At 36.7% G+C, this 24,369-nt stretch overlaps 1 protein-coding gene across 20 annotated transcripts in view; it reads right to left on the reverse strand.

Annotated features, from left to right (window-relative positions):
- Positions 1 to 24,369, reverse strand: part of DLG1 (discs large MAGUK scaffold protein 1) — a 163,288-nt gene that overhangs the window by 15,694 nt on the left and 123,225 nt on the right. For 12 of the 20 annotated variants that reach the window (XM_074592880.1, XM_074592872.1, XM_074592868.1 and 9 more), the window contains 5 exons: positions 24,022 to 24,124; positions 13,503 to 13,617; positions 6,802 to 6,978; positions 5,976 to 6,045; positions 41 to 74 (listed from right to left, as the gene is read on the reverse strand). In XM_074592880.1, coding sequence (XP_074448981.1) covers positions 41 to 74; positions 5,976 to 6,045; positions 6,802 to 6,978; positions 13,503 to 13,617; positions 24,022 to 24,124 — 499 coding nt within the window. Of the gene's footprint in view, positions 1 to 40; positions 75 to 748; positions 849 to 5,975; positions 6,046 to 6,801; positions 6,979 to 13,502; positions 13,618 to 24,021; positions 24,125 to 24,369 lie in introns of all 20 variants that reach the window. The other 8 variants (XM_074592881.1, XM_074592865.1, XM_074592870.1 and 5 more) reach the window with 2 other exon arrangements.

Consider the following 24,369-nt stretch of genomic DNA (forward strand, 5'->3'; position numbering starts at 1 on the left):
ATGGAGGTTAAAATAACTTGGGAGTATTTTGATCACTTACTCAGGCCTTTTGATCCCATGTCGTCAGGGACCTCCTGCAGTAGTCCCCAGAGGGCAAGCAATAAAAAGACAATCACAAAGAAAATAATTGTCAGTAATATATAAAATTGGCGCTACGACAGGAGACAGTTTCCCAGAACATCACAGGGGAAGGCAACGCTATAGGATTTGACCTGACTGGCACATGAGGTGTATTCAGAGATGCAAATGGCAGAGAATGCAGTTTGTAGTGGACCTGGTCTGAATTAGCAGACTTAGGCAACACTTTTTTTTAGTGCTGGCAACAACGATGCAAATCAAAGTAAGCTCTCTTCATTAGAAAACCAAATTAGAATGGAATGACTTTGAAGTAACTAGTTAAAGGGACTGATTCGAGAATCTGGTAAGCTCCGTTATACTTTCTTTGTTGCTCAGTCAGAACCGAGGAACCATCACTGACAGTGCTGGAGGCTGTTACCTCCACCAGGTACACATAGACTGTTACTCAACAGTATTATCCAGTTTATTCCAAACTGGGATACTCTTGAGTTAAATTTCAGTTTAACAGCAAACAAACGGTTTTATCAATTTTGTAGATTGGTTTGTCATTGGCACCTCAAGCTCATTAGCCTGTTGCAGCTCATGAAACTGTCTCCATGGTAACACCCTACTGCAATCTAGCAGGCCCTTCTACTTGTGCTTCACTCTCCATCGAATGCCACATACTTACGGTCAATATCACTGGTTTCCTGCTCACTCTGGTCCTTGTTCTTGTAGAAGGGAAATTTTCGGGAAAAGAGGTTCTTTTTACGCTTGTCATTGAATGACTGCTGAAGAAGAGAAGGAGGGGCAAAACAAAGGATGTCTAATGTCTGTGTGAACAAAGGCCCAGACCAGCAGCTTTGTGGAAGCTGACTCCTATAACCACATTATGCAGTGCATATTCCAGTTTAACATTATCTTCTCTGCTCATTAAAAACAGAGATCAGGATCATGGCTTTGCTCACACCCTCTGTATTTCACATGCTTACTACCGAGGGAACTGACAGGCTGGTTCATCCTCCATGGCCTGACCTGTATTTCACAAACTCAGGCTTGCTGGGAGTGTAGAAAGATGTGAGAAACTAGGCTGCTATAATATGGCCAAATGGTAATGAACTCAAAGTCAATTAAATCACTGACAGGATCTAATAGAGGGGTTACAGTATTTTAAAAATACACTGAGGCTTTACACATGCTTTTTCAGAGAGCTGACGTCATAACAGCACCCCAGAAGTATTTGCCAGTGTTACCCATCTGCAAAGGCAAAACTGTAAATACTTTGGTGACAACTGCTAAATAACATATCATACGGTAAAGAAAAATGGAAGTTAAAAGCAGGCATTGTACTGAATGCTTTTATGATAAAGCTAAGTAAGAATGAAATAGGAAAAAAGGAAAAAAAGGAATGTGTCTAGCTAAAATACCCAAACAATAAAAAAAACCCAAATCAAACTATTTGTTTCAATCTTTCACAATTGCAATTCATTGCCAGTTCACTGGCAGAGTTGACTTTGCTCTACGTAAGTCTGCATCCCAATACCAAGATTAACTTTAAAAAGATACAAATTCATTTAATTTGTTTACTGTGGCAATTATTTTTTCAAGGCTGCATTTATAGGGAATTACCACATGAAAAAGTCTGTATGTCCAAGGATCACGTTCAGCAACTTCTGACATTAACTGTTTGCGTTGCTGAAGAATTTCTGCATCTCAGTTGCTATGAAAATTTCTAATTATCTATATAGACATATCCATATCCACACATTTGAATACAAACTACTATTGTGCTCCTTGTCTAAGTGATGGAGACCACCAATGTATTTTCATTCATATATAGGTATGTCTACAGGCATAATTTAACACACAATTTAGTAATATCTGCCATGTCTTCTGCTGAAGACGTTATGTGACTACAGCACCTTTAATTTACTGTTCTAAGTCAATAAAGAAACTCAATGTCTAAATAAATCAATAACATTTTTTATTGCAAATATGCCTAGAACTAATGCAGCTAACTTGAAGCCAGCTGAAATTTCTTTTCATCTTTAGGCATAAGTGAATCGTCTTACCAGTTCTGCCAAGACATGAAGTTTGCCATGTTTTTGTCATTTGGTTTGCAGAAACTCTATTAATTACGGGAAGGATGGCAAAAGAAAGAAAACGCCCAACTTGGGTCTGAGGCCCTATGTTGCAGGGGGACTGTTAATTTCTAAGCCAAGCAGAGCCCATGTGTGGCAGGAAGTTATAAAACTTTCCCAGAACCATTTTTTAAAAGCTACTTTAAAAAAAATTAAAATACTTTCAATTCATACATTAAAGACTCTATTAACAGCTATTTCTAAAATTTGGAGCATGTTAGAATTTCAAGTAGTTGTCTTCAGTCAGCGTGAGCTCATCTTCCTCTGTTATATGCAATACAATTGCAAAAAGATATATTGTCTTTTCTACCAGCATTAAGTATGGAATGAAATATATTAACAACTGGGGGTGACAAGTAGGACAAAGTTTTTTTCAGACTATGGGCCACCTTCTTTGGTGCAAATACGAAACTAGCACTTGGCCTTCCTAAGGGAATGCCTATAGTGCAACACAAGCTGCATCCTGCTAGACTGTTAACAACCCTTTTGGCCATCTGTTTTAATACAGACTTACTTGGCAATATCATATACTGAAACATCCGGTGATATTTTCACTACCATTGTTTAAAAAAAGTATGCTTAAAATTACCAGGTGTTAAAGAGGCACATGATACCACGGGAGCACAACTGGCCACACTGAGCTCTGGAAACAGCAATACTGTGTTAAGGGGTAAATCCATAATAATCTGTGCTCCACTAAAACTGTCGTTCCACTGAAAGAACTGGTAAATTATCAACCTGACATATGGACAAAAGAACTGGTTTTGAGCCAATCATATGCTTGCTGGAACCATAGTTGACATGGGCAAGTTTTTAGGTTATGGTCCTTCTGACCTTCTTTATCTGAAGTTAACAAGTCATTGCAATTGATTCCTCATAACCATAAAGATTAATGCAATCTACAGAATACAGGCAACAAAGGAATATGACCAGGAGCAGATCTTTGCTGAGTATACTGAAAAATACTATAACATGAATTTCAAAAAGTGAAGCCTCACATCTATATAATTGTTTCATTCAGACAAGTCCCTCAGCTTGGGCAAAAGAGTATGGGAAATGAACGTAACAAAGCTAAAATGGTGAGGTTTAACTGAGGTAGTGATACTCTGCAATTTGTATAGTTAAAATAAAAAGGAGTGGATGATTTATTGTACTTCATAAAACATAATCATGTTCTTCATTTTAGTTTTGAAAATATTTCATAACAATAATTATTTTAACTTTCTGTACAGTAAATCTTACTGAACTAATATTAAATTTTATATACTGCATGTATAATGGTCAGAGTCAGTTCCATTGCCAAAAAAAAAAAGGGAAAATAAAAGTAATATTATACTGATTTTGCATAAAAGATTAGCCAAAAGATTATTTTTAAAAGATACCATGATTATAAAAAGCTAGAAAGGATTGCTTATTAGTTGAAAATGCATAGTAATTGTATTAAATTTTTTATAAGCCCACTGCAAATCACAAACAGGCATCATAAGCAAGAATATATTAAAACAGAAGCAGCACATAAAGTGAGATAAATGTGTATACGAAGTGAACAAACAAGAAAAAAATCAACCATTTCTGCTCCAGAATTTTTAGCTTTCTTTAAAAAGAAAGGAACATGGATTTTAATGTTTGCCATCACTAGGGTTATTCTTTAAGGTTTTAATGTGGAAATTTTGAAGAATTGTACAAAGTTGATATTTCATCCTGTCCATGGAGTATTATCAAATACAGACACAGGAAAGCACACAGTCCATTAGGACCTGTATGGTGCAGGCAGCTTACTGGGAAAAATATGACTATGACAAATACAGGAAGATTACTTTAAGGAGAAATCGTAATGTTAAAACATTTACAGCTGAAGCAAAAGATTGTGATCAGTGTAAGCGTGTTTGCAAAATGAAATGTTACTAAAGAAAAAGAACTGCAGCTGTATATCAATGGCAAGCGTAGTTGCTTTTCCACTCAGTATTCCATGCATATCTTTGGTGCTATGCTAGTACACAACAACTGTGCACTAACTCCACTATTGTCAAAATGCTATTCAAATACATCGTTAATTAACTGTTTGCAGTTTATTGGTAGACAAATTATAAACCCATGCAATTATCTGTCAAAGAACATGGTAACATTACTTTAAGTAATTTTTCAAATCTGAAGCACTGAAGCCATTTTCTTTATGTGACTTCTAAAAAGTGAACTCAAGTTACAAAAATGATCAGGTTAAAAATCACCACAGCAGTTGATAATACTTATTCCAATACCAAAAATATGAATGTACCAAACCAGAAAAAAACTGTAAATAACTCAGTGAATCCTCAAGGCGGTACCATAATTGTTCATCAGAAAGTAACTGGAGATATTGAATTTCTTTTAAACAAATACTTCCATGAAAAACCACGACATTTTCTTCATTAATAAACTAAACTGAAATCTTTGCCATGTAGCAGAGGGATGTACCCATGGATTTAACAGTCTTTGAAGTATAAAGTCCTACACTATCACGATAAAATATTGAAGCTTTAATCCTTTATATATGTGATTTTAGAAGTTGTGAGAAAATTGTAACTGAATATAAATAACTAAAATGAATCTTTGGTATCTATAATAATGACTGACTAATGTTACAACATTAGTGCTATTAAAAAAATAATCACTATTTAAGAAATAGCTTGCTCAGGAGCTTAAAGCACGTTTCAGATATTAAAAGATGACAATATATTATTACTTTAGAAGGCTCTTAGATCTAAAATGCGTATGCTTAAGTCTTGAAATTACTAGTTACATACTACCGGTAAAAATTATAAGGTTGTGAAATTGTTTCTCAAATTCCAAAATGACCGAAACATTGCAAAAAAGCCTCACCCTCAAAAAAAAAAAAAGGAAAAAAAAGAATTGGCTGCTTTACCATTATAAAATTGCTATAATTTCAGCTACAAACATTCCTATTACTACTTAAGTAGCTACCCTGCTTTCTCACCACTCATTCCCATCATGTGTACTGGGACAGGGATTGCACATCATGCAGTGAACTGCACCAAGCGATTGACTAAAATTGAAACCAGGATTTCTTTTGGATTGGGTTATTTTTCATTTGCATTGGTTATTTTATATGATTTGAGCACAGCCAGATCAGTATTCACGCCAATAGAGAGTGGTGGAGAGAAAAAACAGCTGTGCTTTGGAGACTGATTCTGGTCAGTAATGGCGCTAGCCTTGAGCTTTTGGTGGCCTATGGCCTTGCATGAAATTCTCTAAAGCTTCTACATCCATAATTGTAACAAAGAAGTTACTTTATGCTGTCTGTGTAACCGTGCACATCATAAAACCCCCTTTCATCACAGGGACCCTGTTGAACTTTATTTCCTTGTTTGCTAGATGAATTTAAAAAGCCTTAAAGAGAAAAACATTTCACTTTTTCTGACAATTTGTAGAACGCCAATTCCCAAAACAAGGCTCTAGGAATACAATCCATACTAAAGGACTAAACTGCTTTATAAACAGCACTTGCAGTGCTGTTATAAATGGCACTATTCAATACTTGGTTAGTGCCTTCAACTCCTATTACATTATTAATGATTATATATATATCTAAGCTAATTCTTCAAACAACTTGCAGTGTTTTGGCAGCTGAAGTTTGCTTTGGTGTTCGGAATTATTTTCTTTCTAGCTGACAGGACTTAATCGTTTCACTAAAAATTGAAACTGGGCCTGCATACATAAACCACTGAAAAAATGTTACCATTCACAATGCCAGGTGTAACCAGCACTTCATTAACTCACCCCTTTATCTCCTCTTGCTTTGGAATTGAATTTCACTGTCTTTAAACGGGCTCGTTCTTTTTTCTCAACTCTACCACAAAAACATACACAAAAACAGTAAATCAGCAAAACTGCAGAACTTCAAGTTACTACTTGTTACAACATAAGCGTATAGGTGTACCATTTGTAGCACAGATTTTTATTGCTGATGACACATTCAGAAAATGGAAGCCTGCTAATGGCAGACTTTATGGGAAAAGCAGGGCATTATTTCTCAAGTGATGAGCTGTGAGGGTATCAGAGTATTTTGCGATTATAGAGATTCAACAAATTCAGAGGGCGCAAAGAGAAAACATGACAGAATAAGTGAACAGTCTCAATTATGAAGCAACAGCGTATATGAAGACTCAGACCACCTCATCTCTTATTTGTGTCTCTGGTATACCAACAAACACCTTGTCTCGATTTACTCTGGCCACCAAAGGGTTTGGGTAGAAAGAATTCATGATAGTGTCATGATTCAGATAAAATTTACTTTGTGTGTTTTCATACATAAATGGTGAAATGTTTTTAAACCTACCTGTAATATTATTAAACCCATAACTTGCTTACAGTGAGAACAGAGATACGGACTTCAGCACACAACTCAAAAGACTAAATAGGAATTTAACAAACTTCTCAGAGTTAGTTAGAATCCCACTCCAGGTTATTTTTTTTTTAAAAAACCAAAACACAAGTGCATGATGTGGTACAGAATTAACAACAGAGTAAAGCTTACACAACATACATATTAGTCATATCAGACGTTTTAATAGCAGACATCTCAAGTCCATAAAATACGTCATACCTGCGTTTGCTTGGGATAACTCCAACTTCATCACTTTCTCCATCTGGAGTTACCTGCCGTGCTTGCCACCATTCATCATCGGAAGCATTAATGACATGGAGAATATCGCCAAATTTGAAGTTCAGTCCTTGACTTGGAAGGCCGCTATCTTTAGTCTTGTCATAATCAAAAAGAGCTCTACATTGAAAAGAAAAAATTGAACGTAGAAAAGTAGAGTATGAATAGCACAAAATATGAAGCAAGCTGCCTGTGTTGTTCATAAATGATTGCATCATTCTGACAGTTGTTTAAAACTAGAATGCTGAACGCACATCCTCTCTCTCATACACATACAGAGAATACGTAGTATAGTATCCACACACACTTTTAATGAACGAGAACAAACTTCATGCAGAGCAAAACTCTGTAAAAGTGAAACTCTTTCTAAAAGTCCACAGAAGATGCTTCCTGCAATACAGTAAGCACAGGGCAAGTTACATGTCAGCCTAGGATAAAAAAAGGTAAGCAAATATTTGAAGCATACAGTGCTGTCAGAAGTTCTGTAAGGTACATTATTTTATATCAAGTTATAAATTGGAATTATTTTAGTAAATAAAAAATACTGTTTTTCTTTGAAATAAAAGTCAATATCCTGCTCATAGGGCTGCAGGGGAAAAAAAAACAGCTTAGAAATACAACCTGAACACAACTTTGCTACTGCAGGACCAGAACACAAAGGCCCTTATGTGCATTCTTTTGGAAAATTCCCAAACATTTCAAGAGAACTTCATCCTTTTTTCTAAGGTAGGCCTGTTTCCAAATAATAGGTACTAGCAATAGCAGAACACCAGCTGCGTGGGTACAATTTTATTAACTTTCCCTTTGCCAGCAAGGTTGGTTTGCTAGAGTCCACTATTACCCATACCCCACATTCATGCCTGCTTTGTACTGACTCCTTCCCCCTTCTTACTTATGAAAGCACAATTGTCTGGAAAGGCACACGGTGCACCATACTGCACAGCTGATCAGGGATAAAATTAATTTATTTTCTCCCTGTTGGATCAGTTTGTATCTGGATCGGTTCCCTGAGGAACTGAAGAGACTTGCAGTATGTTTCTCCCAGCAGAATCGAGGGTTTAGTGGAGATGTGGAAATGAATGATGACAGGAGCCTCTTACCAAACTGTAAAAGATACTCCTAAGATTATGCCTTATAAAGGACTCTCATTTTACATTTGAAAAAAGGTGTATGAACCTCGCCTATGTAAAGTGAGAAGTGCCTGTATGACACATGCCAAAAAATCCTCAACTTTATTTCATCTGCAAGCTCATACGTTTGTCAGTGATACACTTTTTAAATGACACCCTATCTCAATTTAAAGACTTGATACCGAGAGCATCACAAAGCATCAACAGATCACAATGTGATGATTTAAAATGGTGTCCTTTTCCTTGTCCAAATTCAGTTCATTTCTTCATCTGAAACACTGGTCTTATGTACCTGTTTCTGATAGATTTTTAATGTCTCTGAATTTTTTTAACCCATATAAGTACCTATAAGTCATAACTGTGTGCTCCAAAACATACTGTAGCTTTGTGAATTTTGCCTTTCTAAAGCACTGACTATATTTGTTTGGGTGTGAATTGTACTTGTTCATAACCGATGACAAATTGCTTACAGGGAAAAAATTCAACATTTTCTGTGAGATTAATTCATCTTTAGCATAAGGTCTACTGCAAAATCAGAGTTGGTTGAGACACTATGCCTTTCTGGGGCCATAAAAGGTATCAAAACCTTTTCATAAAGGGGTAAAGGTTTTAATAAACATTTTCTAAAATGTCTAGAACAAGGCAGACATTTTGAAATGGCTTAGAAATATTCACTCTCATGATACGAAGACCTATATTCAGATATGCAATACTGTTAATTTGTTAAATATATAATAAAATTTAGGCTTTCAGTTTTGAAAGAGCATGAGGTTGAAATATGACCTTCCTTCAGTGGTGCAGCCTCCACTGTAAGATCTTTCCATTTAATTCCATGAAACAGTTGAGATATCCTGATTCTTTTCAAAAAATCAGAACCCTTATTTTCTTTGAAATAGCCTGAATACTGCAGTTGAGAAAATTACACACCTAGTAGTTATTCGTCCAGATTTATTCTGCACGTTTGTTCAAGAAGCACTCTGGACAAATACTGTTCCATATCTCAAAATAAATTGCACATAATCCACTATGTACTTTTAATGCAGATTCAAGTTATGCACATTTTCACTGAATTAATTAAATGCATCGTGAAATTTATTTCCTGAAAATTCTTGTTAGCATTCAAGTAACAGTTTCTACAACATTACTTTTAACTTCGAAGTTTTAGTTTGAATACAAAATTACATGAGCAGTGAGCCAGGCCTAACAGCATTAAAATGTGTGTTGACTGCATAAGAAAAAAAGTAAAATACACGAGTGAAATGGCAGCACAAATGTATAAAAGCATATTATCAACATGTGCTCTTCAAACCAGATAAATCGTAGAATCATAAGTGGTAACGCTGACTAGCTTTTGCACAATGAAAGGCAGTTTCATCAAATACTTTTCCTCTGGTGAGGTCACTTCAGGAAAAATAATTTTATTGGGGAAAAAAGTCAAAGCTGATAAAGATAGATAAGATGAATTACGGTGTCACACAGTAGTGACAAAACTATGCAGCTAAAATTTATAGGAACACCAGGAACTGATAACTATCAAATAAATGAGCCTAAAAGCAAGCAAAATTAACAAAAATCTCTTTCGATTCCAACTGACTAACGTGGCTTTTCCTGGGTGCCTGGTAAGTCATCAAACTAGAACTCATTTCACTGTAAAGATAATGTTTATCTCCAGACTGGTATATGTATTAAAAAAAAAAAAATAAATCTCTTTTATTAACTCCTTGTATGGAGACTTTTACTACAGATTAACAGCATGTATACATTTATTTATTGTAAGTTAGAAGCACAAACCTACTGAAAATAAATTTGGTATTCCTGATCAACTACTGCTTTGAATGCAGTCCCATGATATTTATTCTATTTAAATGAGAAGTCCTAAAAGTTATTTTACAGAGAAAGCACCGAGTCCTCCCTTTTATTTCGCCTTGTGTTACTCAGCAACTGAGCAGCACTAGAAAAGCTTGGTTACTTCATTTAGAAGTCTACAGAAACTGAAGTTAACTTGCATGTTTCATGAGTGTTTGTGCCTCAAAGACAAAAATTTAATGTCTGTTTTGAGAGCCAAATTTTCCAGAATGTCTTTTTGCCTGGCCACACTCATTACTTTCAATATCATAGGCTGTTATCAATTTTTAATTCTCTTAGGGAATTCTTGTTGAAGAAAGCAATCAGGAATTCCTGCAGCAAAAGCATCTCTATGTCTAATTTCATGAAACACGAATTAATCTCACCACTTCAGAATGAATGAAGGTCAGCTCATAAAGGAGGTTCTCTTTTTTTTCTCCCTGAGTATTTGGGGAAGCTGTTTGAAACTAGATGTTTAACTACCAGAATAACATAGGGATGCCCAATTCAGCTCCTCCTGCAGGCAAGTACACTTTTCAGGCCTGGTTCTAATGCCAAATCTTATTTTTCAATGGATTTACTTAAAATTTCCTAATGATTTCAAAACTGCAAAGTTTCTTCCACTTGGCAATGTGATCATTTTCTGCTCTGATTCAAGGAGAAATCAGCACCAATGTTTGAATTTGTGACATATCATGCTGGTCAGAAAAACGCACAAAGGTAAAAGTAATTTTCAATTTTGAATTCTGCACACATTGCACAGACTCAGATTTGGCATTCAAGATGAGATAAAACATGGAACAAATTTATCCCCTTTCAACGTGTTATCACAGAAACTTCATACCATGAAAGTAACTCACTTTTTCACATGGTTTTTGAAGCTGCAGATGAAGGAGGAGAGCGTATAGATATAGTTCAGATGCAAAAATATAAACATTGTATGAGATAATCTCCCTCCTCTTATAATAAAGATCAAAAGAAATACAAAGCAAAAATAAGACCATTAAATCAGCACATCTTAATTAGTCAGGGGGGAAGAAAGAGAGAGAATTAGATGTGCAAATGATGAGTTAGCTGCTGCTGAATTGCTATATTTGTATTGTCCTCCAAGGACTGTTTGTTATATTGCTATTCATCATATACTGATATACATACAATTAAGAAGAAAAATCTGCCGTTGTACTTCAAATTGTATTTTCAAGCAAACACAACTGCCTTTTCCTTAGTATTACAGCACACGCCCAAAACGCAGTTTACAGGCAGACTAGTCATAAAGATACCTAGTTTCAGTTACAGGGACACAATGACCTATCTGATTTTATTTGCTATTTTGTTAACATGATTTTGAGAAATCACCAGAGAGCATTCCTTTTAGAGTATTTTTATTTGATAGGTTTTCCACAATTGCGGTCGAATACCTATAAACATTTTACTGTTGGATTTACCATCCGATTCAGCATTACTGGAATCCCTCGAGGCGCATCCAAAACCAAATATTAGAGAAAGAAGATAGCGTCAGTTACTAATTTTGGCTTTGAATTGATACAATTAAAAGCACAGAATGATCATACCAGAGAAACTTAGAATAAGGAATGAGCTGGAAAACTAACATGTTCTGTCAGTATCTAGCAATATGTGAACAGATTCATAAAACTTATTTCAGGGAGGTCAAAATTACATCAGAAACCAGACAGAACAGATGTGAACCCATCCTGTGTATAACAAGCTGCCTACCAGTCTTTGGCATCTTTTGGTGCGACAACAAGAGTAGATCTCAAAAGCCCCAGCGGCACCCTCTGGTAAGAGATGTGGGTGGAAAAGTACTTTTCCTGAGGAATTTTTTGCATTTTTGTTCTGACTTGTAACAAAGCTGATGACCGAGTCTCAAAAACCTTCCTTGGAAAGGGAATCGCCAGTCTCCATGAGGTTTCTGCCAACAACCCGGAGAAGGCTGCATTTTCTGCGGCTGGCAGGGTCAAAAGCTTAACCTCAATCATTTACAGATAACAACTTCCATCGATGGAATAAAAGCTACATAACCACAAAATGCTTGTCAGTGGTTCAAAATACCAGACAAACACGTGAACATGAGCATAAGTTGTTTAGAACCTAATCAGGCTATAGCTAACCAAGAAAAATGAAAGCATTTAGAATTGTTTAGGCTTAGTTATACAATGAGGGCTAAAACAATAAATCTTGGGTTTATGGAAAGGAAGATGATCTCACCACAATATCCATATGTACACCCACCTGTGGAAATTCTAAGACACAGGTAACTGTGATATAAAGCACTTATCCTTAGTGTTTAAGGCATTTATCCATAGAGATTTAAATTTTGACTCCCAAAAATATTTAAGGCAGACAAAGTACGAAAGAAAAGAACAAGATGAGTACTGCAAAAACACGATCCAGATAAATTTACTAAAATAATAGGTCAAAATGTAAGGGCTACATGTTAGACAATCTGAACAGAAGCCCTCAATGAGTAATTTGCTACACTTGTTTCAAAGCCTTCAGAAATAGGTTGCAAAGGACTGAGACTTTTCTGAGCCCAGATGCAATTACTCAGGTAACCGCCTTGTGTAAGACTTGCTTCCTGTCCCATAGCTCAATACATACAGCACCATGAACAAAAGAGTATCGGCTTCAGATGGGAAAAGTCAATAGCCTCCGAGCCTAAGATTTTAGCAGGTAAACCAGCGAGGTCTTACAACATTTTAAACCAAGTTTAACCCAAGCACCAGCACGACTGAAGTCTTTCTTACCTGCTCTACTAAAATGTTCTGGTCCCTAACAAGAGGCTACTGCTGGCCCTTATTCAATCTGGAGATGAGATGGTTCAGGGAACTCAAAAATCAATTTATTTTAAAAAATGCAATCCTTTTACCCACATTCCATTCTTGAAACGTTATGCTTTATCAGTATAAGTTAACTGATGTAGGAATTAGTTGGCATATTAATGAGCTGCAAATTGCCACAATTTCCCAGTGAAACCACCTATTTTCTTAACTGCTTCACGCTCTTTTATATTTCCACTTCTTTCTACCTCCTTTATGTTTACTTCTATGTGAATAAATTAATGAAGAAGATTCAGTTCATTTACTTTGATGCATTTGGTCTCTTGGTTACCATGGAAAACATTCTATAACAAAGTGCTGTTGGATATAGAAATAAGATTTCTTAATACAACCTGAGAATACAACTAAAGTAAGGTGAAGGAAATAAGCTTTGACGGATTTCCATCTTAAGTGAGGGAGACTAAAGGGAGACTACAATTTGAACTCAAGAACTGCATAAGGCAGAATATGAAGACTACTGTCACAAAAACAGGAACTGAATTAACCACGTTAAGACTTCACACACACTGACTTAAAGAATAAATATGTTTTTGCTGATGGATTATCATCCCTTTGAGAGGCAGGACAAAAAGCAAGTAATAGCACCCCTCTTCAAAGTTCATACAGGGTTCTCAGGGCTAGTACTTCTTTTTCAGATATATTATATTAATTGATCTAAATTAAGCTTTATTTTTAATATATTTTTCATACAAATATCCATTTATTAAGTTCAACAGTGAGTACATGATTGTATAAAAATGCAAATACAAAAATACTATGGCTACAGAAAATCAGAAAAACACACTAGCAATATCGTGAAAAAGCTGATTACCTGACATATAGGGATCTCTTCTGGCTGGTTCGCAAAGATCCTGATCCTGAGCTAATGCTACTGTTCATCATCTGTTCCCGTAAATCATGTATTTTAGCTTCAAAACGACTGTATTCTGTAAGAAAGAGAGGCATGGCAATTAATTTCCTCTGAACTTTAGCAATTAAATTACTCACAAAAACGTTGAAAATCTCAGACAATAAGCAGTTGTTACAGCTTTTTTAAGTACAAGAAAAAAAAACTCTTAAACCCCAACATTAAGCACCGTCTTTTGCAATTAAAGTCTGTGAGGTTTTACAATTATCAATATTTGAAATAAAATTTAAAATAATTTTGATTAGGCAAAGCAAATAAACAGAAACACACATCCATTTACTTAATAATTTCATGGTTTTGATCTGTAGTTCACAGTAACTTTTTTTTTTCCTAACGAAAACAAGCATTTCTGCTAACAATTATAATTTTTATAGTAATAAAAAAACCTGATACATGTAAGTTTTAACCCATAACAAAAAGAAAACTTCAGAACATACATCTGAAATACAAGTTTATAATCAAGAACTATTTATATTACCTTGTAAATGTTAAGAAACGGGAATTAAACGTGTCTGAAATAATACTATTGAACAGACAGTTTAAAATTACTGGACTTGAATTAGATAAAGAATTTAGTACTACGCAGTGGGAAACATGAAAAACATTTTCTGAATTAGACAATGTTCCCATGGGAGCTCAGGAAAGGAAAAAAAAAATCCAGAATTCTGGCATGAATCTCGATCCACTTGTAAATGGCATTAGAGATTCAAACTCCCTCTATAGAATGATGTACAATGTTAATCTTGGAAAAACAGATTGTGTTCTTAAGCAGCACTGTGTACTAATAAAACTAAGCTAAATGCATTTGATTTTAGCTACAAAGGCAGGCAGTAAAATAGTAATAGCTTCTTCAGGACAAACATTTCCTGAAGTGAGGTACTTACATGCTGTCAGCATAAAACATGAACTCAAAACAAGTAAGTTTTTCCTTCAGTTGAATAGTTTGGACTTCAGGACCAACAGATCCACTTGTAAAACCTTTCTAGTTAAAGGAAGCGTCCTGCAGCCGCCACCTTCGCCAGGAGACCACGTGGTGCCAGATTATAACAAGTCAACACTGGGAGAGCCCGGGTGTGTGCAGCAAGGAGCCGCTCAACTGGGTAATGTGGTGCTCTTCCCAGCTGCACCCTTATTCCCTGCAGGCATCAACTTTACTCAGGAAATGTAAGACTGATAAAGAGGGCACTAAAATGCAAAAATCTTGAGGAAATCTCTAAACTAAGGTTCCTTCAGTCATCTATATACTGTGAATTATTTATCATATTCCATTCTGTGGCACTTTCTCCCCACACACTCAGAGAGCGAGCACCAATGCTTACACAGACTAACCAGAGAAGAATTAAAAAATATTTAATTACAGTAGAATATTCTGTGAACCAGTTTTCTGGTATATCATTTCATTCATCAAGGTAACTATCAATCTGATGCTCTAGCAATTAGCAACTATACTTAACTCTATCCAGATTACAACAATATGAACAGTCTCTTAAATAACACAGACTTTTATCCTTTAAAACCAAAAGCAAGTAGTTTTTAAGATACTACGTTAGTTTTTAAAACTGTGTAAAGAGCCTTTTTACAAGTGAAGTCCAGATCAAATAATTTACCAGCACTAAATCAGACCGATCTCTCATTTGACAAGAGAAACAAAAAACATTATTTCCACCACTACCAGTGCTATCACTAATAGCAAAAGAATTTAAGATGACAGGATGGTAGGTAGCCTAACAGGAATGTGAGAAAACGACATTTTTTAGAACACAGTACCCCTTAGGGGAAGGGCCCAGATGCAGAGACAGAATAGTCTACTCCTGCTGTGCTACTACCGCGCTGCATGGCTTTGGTTAAGTCACCTCATTTTGCTCATTTATACCTAAGAAATTATCTTTTAAGCCTCTCACCTGTTTCTTGGGTATTTTGGAAGATTAAAGTTTTAAACTTCAAACATACTACAAGAATGGTAGCTGAGATTTCTGACATAAGAGATATTTTTTTTTATGCCCCCTGTGAGAAAGGAAAGTACGCATGGAAAAGACCAGATAATCCAAGCATTTTCTTGTGCTACAGCCTGTTCAGTACTAAAAATATCTGCAGTTCTTTGCAATAACTACTGGAAAAGACTACAAATTTCTGTTAAGAAAGTATCGTGTCATCTTCTGGAAGAATCAGATTTCCTCCTATATAGCATGTAGTACGTAAGAGAGTTAACAGGGGAGGCAGTTATTCCTCACTATCGCTTAACTCTATCTTATGTATCATCTTCAGGTCTTGCAGTTTTCTGGAGTAATTTAGTTTTTCTCATCAGAACTGGGAAGTAAGTCCTGAATGAGTGACAGGGACATCTGTAGGAGTAAGAAGGAGAATAATTTCTACATGGAGGCTCCTGCCATACCAATAAAGCAAAAAAGGAAAGTAACAGGCTGGGACTGAGAAGATTCTGTGTTCAAAAAGAAGGGGTGCTAAGAGATGCCATATTGAGGAAAAGCTGCGCAGATGGAATGTGGTGAGCTCCTTTGGTGTCAAACAAGCTAAAAATTTGAGTTACATGCCTCTTACAGAAGGTTTTGGGAGGAATAGGATGGATAGAAATCTCAACATCATTGGGTTTGGAGCTGAAAAGTACACGGGATTTTAGTTCTTGAAAAAAGAAAGCTTGGTGGTAGATACAGTGGTACTGAAACAAATGCTGGGGACAGAAAATTAGACAACAGCAGGACTCTTGATAGCATCAGTAAAACAGTATCAGTTTGGTACCCAAAGGATCAGCACCCATCCCCTGTTGACTAATTAGACTTGTTTCAACTTCAGCGTTACACAGCAAAGTGCAAGCTCTGCTAATCTGTCTAGAAGAGGTTATATTTCTATCTCTATGATTAAGAAGAGTTGGATATCAACTATCTTCAGCACTTTGAGGGGTAACAGGCAGCAAGACTAACACGAAATGCAATAAAATAAGAACATAAGAATGACAGTATCTCTTCTTGCCTAGAATTTTCTCAAAGTTTCCAATAAGTTTAGGGGCAGGGAAGGAGTAGCACCTGCCACGATAATATAGAGCTTTAAGAAGCGCAAGCATCTGCTGCTTCAATTCATGGCATTTATCCAAGAGCACATCATCACCACCACCAAAGGAAAAAAAAAAACCCAAAGCCTACTCTGGTTTACACGTAATCAGTTGTTAAGAACATTGGATAGATACATCTGGGCTCAAGTTTAAACTTCAAAATTATACTGGATAAAGCAGATGGTGCAAAACTAGAATAAATCTGCTCTATTTCATGTCTGCAAGTATTGCACAGCAACAAAGAAAAAGGAATAGGAACAGGGGCGAGAGGAGGGGGGCAAGGAGTGAGAGGGGCGAGATTAGATCCTGGAAGATTCCTCTGCTCCTGAGCTCCTACAATGATTTTACCTAGAAAACTGTAACGTTTACTTTAACAGAAATCACAACTTCGAGAAAGGGTCTGAGCAGTGAAACTCTCCTGGACTGCCTATCTGGTAGGAAACAAGAGGACAGTAATAAACAGAGATACATGGTGAATAGTCTATATGGGTAGTGGAAGAGAAAAAAAAGAATCTGCAATGAAAATTTATTTGGTCTGGAATGCACATTTAGCAAATGAGGCAAAAGGACAGAAGACTGCAACAAGGGATGGAAAATTCAGCAAGCAGTACAGAAGAAAAAGCAACTCACGGAAGCATGGGTGTGTGCACAGGGAACAGATGGCAGCACAGCACTGAGAAGCAGAGATTCTTACATATACTGAACCCATGAAGAGCTGAAAAAGTTCACTTTAATTATAAAAGAATGCCCCTTGTTTCCCTCTTCCCATCTGTCTGTGGAAAGCCCTCCTTTCGCAGGACCCATTGGATCTGTCAAAGCAGGACTCTTGTGTTAACAATTTTATATAACTACTGATTTATATTCTTTTCTCCACTTCAAAGTATTCAATTTTCCTTTTCACGGTGCCTCCAAACTGAGAAATGGAGCCTGGCAGTAAGTTAGAACAGCCACCACTGGACTGATCTTGTATTGACCTCCTATTTGTTTTCCATTCTATGCTTGTGAGGCAGGACAGCCACAGCACGCAGCTGACTGAAGTTGTATTTATGAGTTTAGTCACGTACTACTACCATCCCTTGATTATCTATACTGGCATTTGATAAATTCATGTTTTGCACATCTTTTCTTGATACAGACTGTAGTATAAGCTTCAGTTAGTAGAGGAGGTTGCGGAATACAGCATGTTGAGCACAAGCACTCAAAAACATTAGCAAAGAGATTACTTATTAAAATGTATGGACCACAACGTCATAAATCATTTCTGAGGAGATATTACTTTGCTTCAATGCTTGTCATTTTATATTAACATGACCCGAGAGAGACCACAATGTATTCCACATGCTATTGGTGGCTTTCATGCACTCTAATGTGTAATGAGCTTGTACCACGTTAATCGCTTGAAAGACTAGGCCATGGAATTTCAAAACAGATCAGAAAAATTGCATTTGTATTTAGTTAAGAACACCTCCTGCAGAGCCTGCAAAACACAGAGACTAGGTCCAGCCACTGCTGACATAAATGTTGTGGAAGGTTTACCACATATTCACAACTCGTAAATGGCTGAATTATTCTTAAAGGAAGACAAACCATTTTATCTATTATATTAAAGAGCAGGAGCGAGGTTTTAAAGGATTAAAACACGTGTAAGCCGCCTTATAGCGTCTATGAGGACTATATATAGCAGAACCCTTCTAATCTTAATAGGCCTGATTTTAAAGGTACTTTAATTGACTAATCCGATTACTTGCAAATGAGTAGAACCAGGCACACAACAAGCAGGAAGAAGTTTGGAAAACTGGAGACCCCAAAACAGGGTAAACATTTCTTTTTATTTTTTTTAAAAGAATTTTTCATTTTATCAAGTTGGGATGTACTGATCTTTAAACCACCTTTGGTTAAGACAATCCATGTTCTCAGCTACAAAGCAAGAGAAGCTCATCCTCCACATACAAAACAAATACTGAAAGCTAAGTTTTGCAAAAGCATTATTGCTTTTGTGCTACTCCAGCTGGACTTTTACAATATATTTCAAGACAAATGCTCAGAAAATAATCTTAGCTTACACACACGGAAGTGCTACCATTTCCCAGAGCTTATGTATTCTGCTTTAAATTCCACCAGAAAACGGTACATAGATGACGTATTACAAACAGAAAAATTTGTCAAATACTGGCCATTGAAAGGTGAGCTCTAACAAAGCTTTCCCCCTGCCCCCCGTTGTTTTGTTTGTTTGCTTGCTTGTTTTCCTTTTGATTCACTTGTTTTAAAGACAAGAGAGAATGAAAAATACAAAGTTGTCTTACTTGGGTCTTGTCTTCAGTAGATTAATACATTCATTCAGAACAAAACCAAATACATGAAAATCCACCTAAAAATCTGGCTAACAACATATGAGGAGTTTTGCTTGAACTATAAATCAACAGGAAATCACTTATTTCCTTTAGTAAAGCTGAAAGAAAAACGTGTTTTAACCCTCTGTATGAACAATATAAGTTTAGAAGCAGAGGGTTTAAGCAACCTTAAAATCTTCTCTTGATGTTTTGGCTCCACCTTCTCCTAATCTCACACTGATCCACCCAATCACTTAAGAACATGGAGCTAATCTGATCACTTAACCATCTTACTACTCTTTCAGAAAAGAAGTGGATACATAGAGATGGACTTGATCAGCTGAGTTACAAAGAGAAGACCAGTGCAGATTCTAAATTCTAAATAACAGGCAGCTGATAACCCACATGAAATAAAGACTGCTGTACTAGTTAAAATTATAATTTTATTTTTTATATGTCAGGTGGAACCTTGAGAAACAGAAAGTGCTACTACCCTTTTCTGTCACGACAGGCTTATATGAATTTTGTCCCTGTTTTGGGGAAAGAATCAGGTGACCAGTGAACGACTGCTGATGCCACTTTGCCTGCTTGCTTTTTCAAGGCCCTCCAAAAGCAGGCTTCACAGTTAACGTGTATGGAATTACAGTTATACCTATACTTAATTGCCCAGTTCTGATTTAGTAGCATGTAACTACAAAAAAGTTTAATCCACAAAATTATTTTCTATTCCACTTCAACCAAATATATTTTTCATATTTTTAATGCATTCCTTTGGCTATTTTTCTTGTTTTTAAACACTTACCTGCAGTCAAGCTATAATACAGTTACCGTAGCCTAATGCCAGGTTCTACATTTTCAGAATAACAAAATCTAACCTTCCAGAAATTCTGAATTTTGAGGCAACACTACTATTATGTCATCCTCAAAACAAGTAAGAATGTTTCAGATGACCATTTCATCTGAATAGACATAAAAATGGAAGTGTCAATGAAATGAGTGGAGAGCCCTCCAAGGGCTGTGGAAGTCCTATACTTCCCCCTTGCTGCTCTTCTCCTGACTACGTTCCCTTCAAGCACTGAGACTCCCATGATCCTGTGTCCCTGATAAGTAGCATGGTCATAATTCTGACTACCTCTGAATCCCCACTCCCAGGACATACACATATATCCAAATTGCCTAGAGCTTCCTCTCATTCTTCCACACTAATATCGCATTTTTTTTCCTTGCCACCTTACATCTGTAGAAAACCCAAAGAAGGCAGACAACAGTGTGGCACTGAAGTGTCTCTGCAGAGCCAGGGAGCAACAGGAACATGAAAAGGCTCAGAAACCTCTGTGAATGAAAATGGCTCATCAAAATGTGTTTGGGTACTGGAGCAACATCACTTTCTTTGAAATCGATGCAGGTCATGGTATTTTGTTTCCAGTGGAGCTCACAGTAAAGCAAAATCCCTTTTTATTCATCAATGATGCCTAGAAAGGAGATAGAAATATGTAGTACAACTGGGGGACTAAGGAAAAGCTTCCAAATAAAGAGAAAAATGAGAGTGACATCCTGACCACACATGTGTGTGTGTGTGTGTGTTTGTACCACACTAGTATGTACAAGTACAAGCCAACAGGTGAGTCAACGGTTTACAATAGCTCCTAGGTAAGTTGCAAGATACAGCATGGAATCTACAAGGAGCAAGCAGAAGTCAATTGACTACAATCGTGGTAGTACAGAAGTGGTGCCTGATGCGTGAGTCACTTTTGTAAACAGGAGAATACCTTCACATTCCCATTTGGCTTTTAGCGATCCCAAAGGGTACAGCAGGTCAGCTGCTGAAATTTGATTCAGTATAATAGGAAAATTTTTAAGGCATCTGTCAAATTTACTGAACATTGCTGGAAGCTAAATGAATGCCCAGAAGGATATTTTTAAGAATAAGATTACATCTGTTTTCACCCGATCCTATAACCAAGGAATATTTGGAGATTTAAGGGAAAAATATGTAATTTGAGCCTGGATATAACAGCAGCAGTATCAGTCAGCCACATTATCCTACGCCAAGTCCACCAACTAGTGTTTGATAAACCATGTTGTCTAACTGGTTTTGAAGAGACAGATACGAAAACTTCAACCCATTCCATGATAGGGGTTTTCCAAAAATTAATTTTTCTACAGCCTACTCAGGCTTTTCCATGACAGAACTGCTTGCAAAAATCCTCTTTTCCCAGAAATCTGAGCAGAAAGACAAATGGACAATTTCTGATACAGCTAGTGTGGTAGGATGTAAAAACACAAATTAGCATTCCCCACCACATCTATGAACATACAAACTGTCATATACAATTACAAGGAGTGAAGTGAGCTGGTCCCAAGTGTCTTCCAACTGCTCCTATCACACTGAATCTATTTACCCAGTTATAATGAGCCCTGATGGATGTCTAAAATCACCTTGATCTGTCCTAGCTGTCAGCATCTTTTACAAAATCCTGCTGGATTTGTAAATATAAATAAAATACATATGCAATACAAGCAGTTACAACTGATGCTTTTCATTTTTATGAACATATTTGAGAAACGTCAATGATGAACGATAATTTTATGAACTCTTCATTTTAATACTTGTTAACCTTTTTTTCAATGGCACAAACAAAAAGCAGAGATGATTTTATAGATATGTTTCATATTTTTTCCCCAATTTAAATAAGTGAGGGGAAGAGTACCCACAGCTATGATTTAGGAAAGCTGAAAATGATCAAAGAACATATAAACACTTATCAAGTACGCTTAATCACATGGATGATATTTTCTTTTTGGAAAGTCAAATCTCAAATAGCCTGCTTTCCTACGATAATAAACAAACAATAACCTTTAAGGGAATATTCTCTTTGCTAATCTCTAAGATATGAACAGTGCGTATCTGATCCAACTTACCTCCCACACCAGACCTGAAAGAAGCTGACAGCTGGAGTTCCATGCAATCTCTTTTTACGAGGAGTAAGAAAAAGGCAAGCAGAGATGTCAACCAGACTCAGACATCAGTAACTAGACCTCTCTGAGGCAGGCTGGCCATGTGTCAATTCATACTTCGTCTCGAAACCACGACGGATCTCAATCTCCTAGTTACACTTTTCCTTCATGGCATACTTCAAAAGAGTAGAGTAAACCCTAACATGCTTCCAACATCTTCACTCCAAATGGAGATTTTAAGCACTATTTCAGAAAGGCAGACAGCCATGCAGACCAAACATATTTAAAAAAAAAAATCCTTTCTTTAAATAATGTGTCAGATGTCTGCCCATAATCTAGCATAATTCAAGTAACATCTCCCACATGCATCCTGTCAAATGGGCCCTATAAACTCTTTGAGAACTGCACTCTTAATACAGCTCAACTGCATGCAGTCTTTGTTCTGAATGCTTCAGTAATCATGAAGGAACGAGTACAGCTCTAGGTTTGAAGTCTTCGAGTGACAGTCGTTGAGAAATTTGTAAGAGGCAGCGTATGTTGCTCTGAGCAAATCTCTGTGCAATGACTCAAAATCCCATCAGTCAGTCAAGCACCTCAATACATGTTTAAAGAAAGTACATTATCTGTTTGGACAAGCGGTAATGAAGAAAGCTGTTATTTCCAATGCAGAAAGAGCAAGAACCACCCAAAATGCTCATTTCTCTTATTATAAAAGGGAAAGAGTTCTGACTTTCAGAGTATGAAGGGATTCTTTTGTTTTTAAAGCCTGAATCCCAGAAAGGGAAGAAAGAAGAACTGCTATTTTTGCACGAAGTCTGGATACCTCTTTTGGCAAGGGGAAAGGACTCCTAGAAAACAAATCCTGGAACAGAGCAGTCTACATATTGAACATGTGAACGTGATGCACACCCTCTCAAGACAATACAGGCATTGACAACATGGGCTGGCTGCAGGGATTTGACCATGAACCAGACACAAACAAATCAGTTGGCCTTATTACTGGCAGAGTTCCTGGGTCAGTGGAGATACATGATGTTGATGTGGGTGGAGGGGGACGTGAAAGCTAATGTTTCAAAGACTTGGGGAGGACATGATAAGAGAAACATGACAGAAAAGAAGAAAAAAGAATGAAGAAAAGTGTGCTGCAAGCAGCTACCGAACAATTTTAGATGAAGGCAGCAGTCCTGCTCAATGACAAGTCCTGATAAACACCTAAACTTACCCCTTGCCAGTACTGTTAAAGGAACGGTTTAACCAGACAAGTCACTGCAAGCAAGATTTAGTGATGGGCCATCCAATATATCAGAATAGGAGAAAGCTGTTGATCATCACAGTTCATAATAAGACACCAAAAATGACTTCTTATATAAACAGTAATATATGGGTTTAAAAACAATATATATAAAGGTAAGCATATAATTTTAGACTATTGAATTTTTAAAGTCTCAAATAGACAAAGGCATTTGAAACGTGCTGCAGAAATACAAGAGGACAACAAATGTGTATTGTGATGAGGCAGTATTATTTTGCTTCTGCAGAACACACAAGGATGTGTGCATCAGCTGCCGCCTAATCTGGACCAGAAGAAATTGCTGGAGAAACAGAAATACCAGCTCACTACAAAACAGAGGAATGAAAACTTAATAGTCTCCATAAGTCAGCTGAATCAACACAACACAGAAGGAATTAAGTCTTTTATCCTCCTACCACTACAGAAAATAAAACTACCACATTAAAGAGCAAAGAGAACTGTGAAATACAAAAGTAACAACATGATATTTCTAACAAGTTCTGTATCTACTGGCTCAAATTTCATGTTATGACATGTTAACAATCAAAATTATCAATATGATCAGAGCAAGAAACATATCAAGCTGTAGCGCCAACACTTGCACATATTCCTATCTGGTCATTTGCAATTATGCTAACAGGTACACGTCAACACTTATTACATTATTTGGTTCTCCTCTGCTCAAAAGAGGGGTTAGATGGGGCTGGAGGACATTGTAGATTATCTTTCTTTAAGTTTCAAATTGTAGAAGTGAGCTTGAATACACAAAGCAACCCTTACCTTCTGGACGGTACTGAGCTACGATAGTTACAGCTTGGCCTGCGTTCTTCAGAGCTGCTGCTGCCTGTTCATGGGTGGCTGCTTTGAGATCTACTCCGTTCACCTACAAATAATACCAAAAAGCTTTTCATCAAAATAAATGTTTATCATCACAGAACAGACTCACAAAAATAAAAATTAACTGGACACAAACTAGTTTTCATTTCTTCTTTTTTAAGGCCTTTTTCTTTCTTTTTAAGGAGACACAGAGGATGTTACTTTCTGTGATGGTTCACCTCACCTTTCTGCAACAGGGCTTCGGGGACCTCCTTAGCCAAAGTGTGCCTACAGACCATTGTGTTTAACATC

Source organism: Larus michahellis, chromosome 6 (assembly GCF_964199755.1).
Source record: "Larus michahellis chromosome 6, bLarMic1.1, whole genome shotgun sequence".
NCBI lineage: Eukaryota > Metazoa > Chordata > Aves > Charadriiformes > Laridae > Larus > Larus michahellis.